The following is a 5,549-nucleotide window of genomic DNA, read 5'->3' on the forward strand; positions in this document are numbered from 1 at the left end:
TCGACCCTTGACAGAGAAGCTGATGTCACGCCTACGCCACGGGTGAAGTAGGTTCGCAAAAGCTGCTCTGGCCTTCCCAATCCGGATGACCTTTACACGTTGCCGATTATTTTAGCTGATGGCAAACGATAACAGAGGTGATCCCATGAAGGTACATATAGTGAGGATAAGGCCCTCTCTCGCTGAAAATTTAGATCGTCGTCCAGGTCTGCCGTACTAGTTGTCCGGTCAAATTCCTGGAGCATGTCTTAGGCATAACTGAGTCTTTCATGGCATTGGTTGACTATGGCCACGATAAAAGAAATAACTGTTGAGGCACTATTCACTAATTAGATCGTGGAATGTTCACGTGGTCAAACTTTAGAAACGGCTCGCTGGTTCGTTACGTGCACAACTGTTTTAAGGACTTTAAAAAATCTTCTAAGTAGAGTTTTCGCACTTTTCAGTGAAACATGATAGGTAGAAGAGCATCTGTAACTTTGTCTGAAAAAATTCATCATAAATGCAGTTCACAATGAAAAGTGTTTACCTTATCAGAGCAGGGAACGTGTAATCTTGCAAGCCTTGTTCGTAAAAGTACACTTTTGCTTGATACCCGTTTGTTCTCTTGTCAACCCGCAAGCTGAAAACCCTACGATTGTGGGATGAGGGACCGTCGCATGCTGGAAGCTGGTTTCTGGACAATATAACTCTTACCGTACCCCAGTGCGGTATGTGTTACACGTTTGACATACATCGGTGGATCTACTCAGGAGAGACATCTGAAGCTGCAGGTATCGGACTATCACCTACGCTGACGGAAACCGTTGCAAAGGGTGAGTGTGTCCGCTGGTTTGTCCGTCGAACCGGGCAATTTTGTTGCAAGTGCTCCATCACAAGTCGAGGTGATGTCGTCAGTTTTGTGAGAAGAAGTGCATTCCACTTCCACTCACAGCTCACTGATAATGTCACCTCGAATTCTGAATAAACCGTTTTCAACCAGACTGACCGGTGAGCAAACCATCACTATTCATTAGAACCAGCATTAATATTCTTTTCATTTGCAAATGGTGATCCGTTTCGGGTATCGTGGGCTGCTTTCCTACGAACGTGTGAACAAAGACACATACCTATTTCGAAACTACATCAGGAATCCCATTAGCTGCGTGTACTCACAATTTCGATCGATATTATCTATCGTCAGGTATCCCTTATGAAATCGTCCTTTTCACGGTTGATCGACAACCAAGTGATTTGTGTGAATTCAAGGCCTCAATCCAGTTGTATGGAATGCCCCTTTATCGGAGAACTGGAGTGATTCCACTGTCCGTCCAACCGGAAGTTCAAGTGAACCGACTCACGGTAAGCAATCCAACAGCAGCTTGTTTCGAATACGCCCAAGAAATAGTGTTTATGCCTCTAGATAATTCGTGAACCGTCCTTCANCGTCTTCATGATCCTCATTAAGAATAAGTTTAGTACCCAGACTTTTGGAATTGGAGTTCAAGACAGTGGTTATAAAGAATGGGCGTAGCTTGCCTTGAAACGTAATCCACTGTGTGTGTCAACTTGATTGTTACCCCAAAAAATCAGTTCACATTTTAATCTCAAGACGCCGTCCATGACCAGCAGAGAAACGTTACGATGAGAAAAAGCCATTTTGACTAGAAGCAGCTTCAAATTTTCCTTCTTTTGTTTGTATAAAGCGGTTGTTATTAGGTGGGCTGGTTAAAGCAGCATCCCGTTTTACATATAAACCTCAGGAACGGCAACGACGACACTTCCCATTTCTCATTTTTGTTGGACTTCTTTCCAACAATTGATGCATGTTTGGTGCTTGTGTCGTTGATGCGCTGTGACTTTCACGAAGTTGAGATCTTTTGTTTGCAGAGAAGGGAGAAAATCTATCTAAGCACTCACCCGGTGTAAACAAATTGCTAAGAAAACAGTGACAAATGTTTACCTCGCAACGTCACACGACATGTGCGAAGTGGCGAATTTGACCGTGTTTTCACTGCACACCATTGTGGTAAAACGCATCTAACGTGACCACCGATTGGGCGAATCGAGAGCAGTTTGGAGAGATATACGCTATGCCATTTGCCCTTGAGTACACTTACCGTTCATATGACATAATTTATATATTTTTATATGTAAAACAACGTAGTCCGTAATACTGATAATTGTGCTTTAGCCTCTGGTACGAGAACTCCTTTTACTGTTCATAATGAAATCGCTGGGTTCAGAGCAAAAGCAAGTTATTACGGGAGAGAATAACAACAGGTTTGCTCAACTCCTACTGTAGGAAAAATAATAAGGATGTTCAATATAGATTTCGCATACGACAGAGTAGCAGTTACTCATTTTTCCAGGTGTGGCCAATAGAATTCACACAACGAAGCTAGTGATTCTGTATTAAACTAGTGGGCATAGAAGGATGGTCAGTAGAAGTGCGTTGCACTGGGCGTTTAAGTCATTACGGTATCAATTCCTGGAAACCGAGTCACCCGTTTAAACTGAGTCAGATCCACGCATAACACCCCCATTTTGGTGCGTCAACAGTCCTGATTTAACTAATACCAGCAAATGGCCTTCTACTACTGAAAACTTTTTCCCTTGTTTTCAGCCGTCTATCACAAAATGAGGCTGTTCACCGGAACGGGTGGTACTTTTCGACCAGACACAAAAGTATCCATCAGGATAATTGGCAAAAAAGCTAATGACACTGAAGCGATTCGACTGATGCCATCGACTACAGTGCTGCACAAAGAAGATCGAACAAACGAATTCTACTTTTTTGCTCCGGACATCGGAGAGGTATAGTTAACGTTTGTGGTGAAAGGGGTTCGGATTTAAGGTTAACTCAGATGTATTTCAAAGATGGACGCACATATCGATGACTATTCTTTAAAACGAGTTTGGCAGGAAATCATGAAGGTCGTATTCAGAACTCACTGACAGTACCAAACACCTTAGTAGCGGGTCCACTAGATGAGTCTTTTTGACATATGCTTCAATAAAACCTTATAGTAACGGAAATCTGGTGTTTGAGGGTGCATTCGAACTTCCTTGGGCCCGCCAGACTTGACCGAGAAGATAAGGTCTTGTCTCGTGGAAGGCCGTCCCGAGGAAGACTGCTTTTCTCAATTTCTTCTTGTAATTAATTTTTGCCCTCGAAATACTAGGCGTTGGCAAAACGTTGAAGATGACTTCTCGAGTGCTGTCGAAACATTTGCAAATCAACTGCAAAGATCTGTGAACAGGTCAGCAGATACCTGATAAATTGTTACTCACTACTCGTTGAAGCCTGCTTATGAGCTTTCAATGCTTATTTATTGTGGCATCCACGACGCCTTAAAAACAGCTGTGAATGGTTACTCAAAAAGAAAAGGGAAACCAAAATATTGATGTGAGGAATCACTGTCACCCTCAGCCAGATTAGCGATTACATACTCAGAGCGCTGCGAGTACTGAAAGCCGGAAAGTGATCTAATTTCCCTTCAAATGGTGAACCAATTGGGTGAAAAGAGTGGTTCATCAATATAGGATATTAGGAAGTGGCTGGACGAAGTGAACGCGTGCCACCCCAAAAAGCAATGCTTGGTAGGTTAAAATAGTCCGTCCGTGCTCTTCGCAGTGATACCGGAGTTTCTGCAAAACTTCAGAGACGGGGGGATAGGACAAGGGATGAGACAAATTAATTGCAAAGTTAATACTTGCCAGTTTATCATATTCGGATTCCGCCACAAGAGACTAAGCAATGAACGAGTGTCTTCAGACTAAGTAGGTCACTAGAAGGAATCCGATCTCTTCATCTGTGTCATATGAAAGCTTCCAACCTATTTTTTGGACGACACCGTCCATGCACTCTATGCTGAAGGACAAGAGGAACCTTTTAAAAAAAGTGTGCTTCACTTAATGAGGTTGTCACACTTTTGGAAGGCAATATGCCTGAACGAAATGGACTGGTTAATCAACATTCTCTGAAAATAGCTCTTTTCGGATGATGGCCAAAGGGCAAAGGCCGCTGGTCAACAGTTTCAAACTAACGAATTTACTTCCTATATTTTGGTATTTTAACATGTTGCATGGGCTTAGAACAAACGCACTGATTTTCTTCAGGTATTTGGATTGATATGCGAAGACCTACAAAGGAGGCGACACCTTACTGGGAATGTGTCCTAATTGATGTATTTAACTCTATCCTCCAGAGGTAATCATTATATCCCGCATGTATTGTACCTACTTTGCGGCCTTTTGTCAACTAAAAAGCAATATCTCGAAAAAAATATCAGTTTTTACGGTTTAAAGGCGCTGTGTTGTTTTCTAAGCAGCTAAATTGGCTAAATAAGCAGAACGGATAAATAGTAAAACGAAAGTTGAGATGTTAACTAAACGTACGTATGGTGGGACAGCGTATCATAGATTGTGCAACTGCGTAACCCACAAGATCTGCATGGGCACACAAACATCTTACGTTGCCTTGCAAACATCTTTTAGCACAGTATCTCCCGATATAATTGCGCCGTGAACTTCAGACAACAACCAATAGCGAAAGTGTAAACATTCCTTCTCCGATCACAAAAACGTTGCCATAATTCCTGGTTTACGAAGAACATTTATCAGCATGTCATTTGTTCACCAGCCCAATACGCTGGCTTTGGCAAGACCTGCAGGTTGTGTGGCACAAAATTCTGCACAAAATCCATGGCGAACTTATTGTCATCTTTTATGTTTACTGTTGCTTCCAATAGAACACTTAATTAGTGGCTAGTGACGCGTATTTGCATTCTGCTCCATACAATAAAAAAATCGTACAGCTGTAACAACCGGTGGCTAGCTGCCATGCCACTCGAAAAAAGCACGATGGCAGTGATACTTTCAGTTCAACAAACCTGGAGGGGGAAACTCGGGAGGTACATGTCGGGTTCGAACCATGAACTTTCTGGTCAGTAAATCCGCCTTCTAATCACTAAGCCATCTCGCCCCCACACAACATTTCCAGGGATGACCTTTCATCATCATCACTGTCAGTTGTAATAACCACGTGCTCGTCGTACAGTGGTTGTAGCTGCCGCAGTTTCGTTCACCGATGATTTTGGGGAGAAGGTAGGTAGCTGCACATTGCAGGCAGGAGCTGATTAATTGGTGCATAAATCCAGCATTGTCAGTGGGCTGTCAAGTGGAGGGATGGAAAAGAAGCTAAGCATTGAAGGCAATAGCTTGGATGCACGAGCGCCATTGAGGGCGCGACTGGGCCATGTCTGACAATGTCTCTAGCCATTGATGTGGCCCGTCTGGGGGTCCTCATCCAGCGCAGCTGAGTTTGCTGGAAATGGCTTTCATACTTCGCTGCCAAGTCATTGTTTGAACGCCTCCGGCTCTCTTCCACCCTTCAGGTGGTTGTGCGAAAAGAGCCCATCGAGGAAGTCGGTCGACTGGCATACGCAACACATGGCAAGCCAGCGCAACCTATGCAGTGTGATCAGTTCATCTATCAAGGGTGAGTTATTTCTCCCGAATACCATTCGACGTACTTCAGAATTGCTGATCCGGTGTTCCCACCAGAT

At 43.5% G+C, this 5,549-nt stretch overlaps 2 protein-coding genes across 2 annotated transcripts in view; one reads left to right on the top strand and one right to left on the bottom strand.

The window, feature by feature from the left end:
* The window catches only part of T265_04858 (hypothetical protein), a gene marked incomplete at both ends in the record, with an annotated part of 120,513 nt that overhangs the window by 48,867 nt on the left and 66,097 nt on the right, over nt 1-5,549 (top strand). The window contains one exon of the mRNA XM_009169712.1: nt 1,184-1,341. Within this exon, the coding sequence (XP_009167976.1) occupies nt 1,184-1,341 (158 nt within the window). The remainder of the gene's footprint in view (nt 1-1,183; nt 1,342-5,549) is intronic.
* Nucleotides 1-5,549, bottom strand: part of T265_04857 (hypothetical protein) — a gene marked incomplete at both ends in the record, with an annotated part of 99,732 nt that overhangs the window by 23,646 nt on the left and 70,537 nt on the right. The gene's annotated exons all lie outside the window — the stretch shown is intronic.

The sequence above is a fragment of the Opisthorchis viverrini genome (genome assembly GCF_000715545.1).
Source record: "Opisthorchis viverrini unplaced genomic scaffold opera_v5_84, whole genome shotgun sequence".
In the NCBI taxonomy this organism is placed as follows: domain Eukaryota; kingdom Metazoa; phylum Platyhelminthes; class Trematoda; order Opisthorchiida; family Opisthorchiidae; genus Opisthorchis; species Opisthorchis viverrini.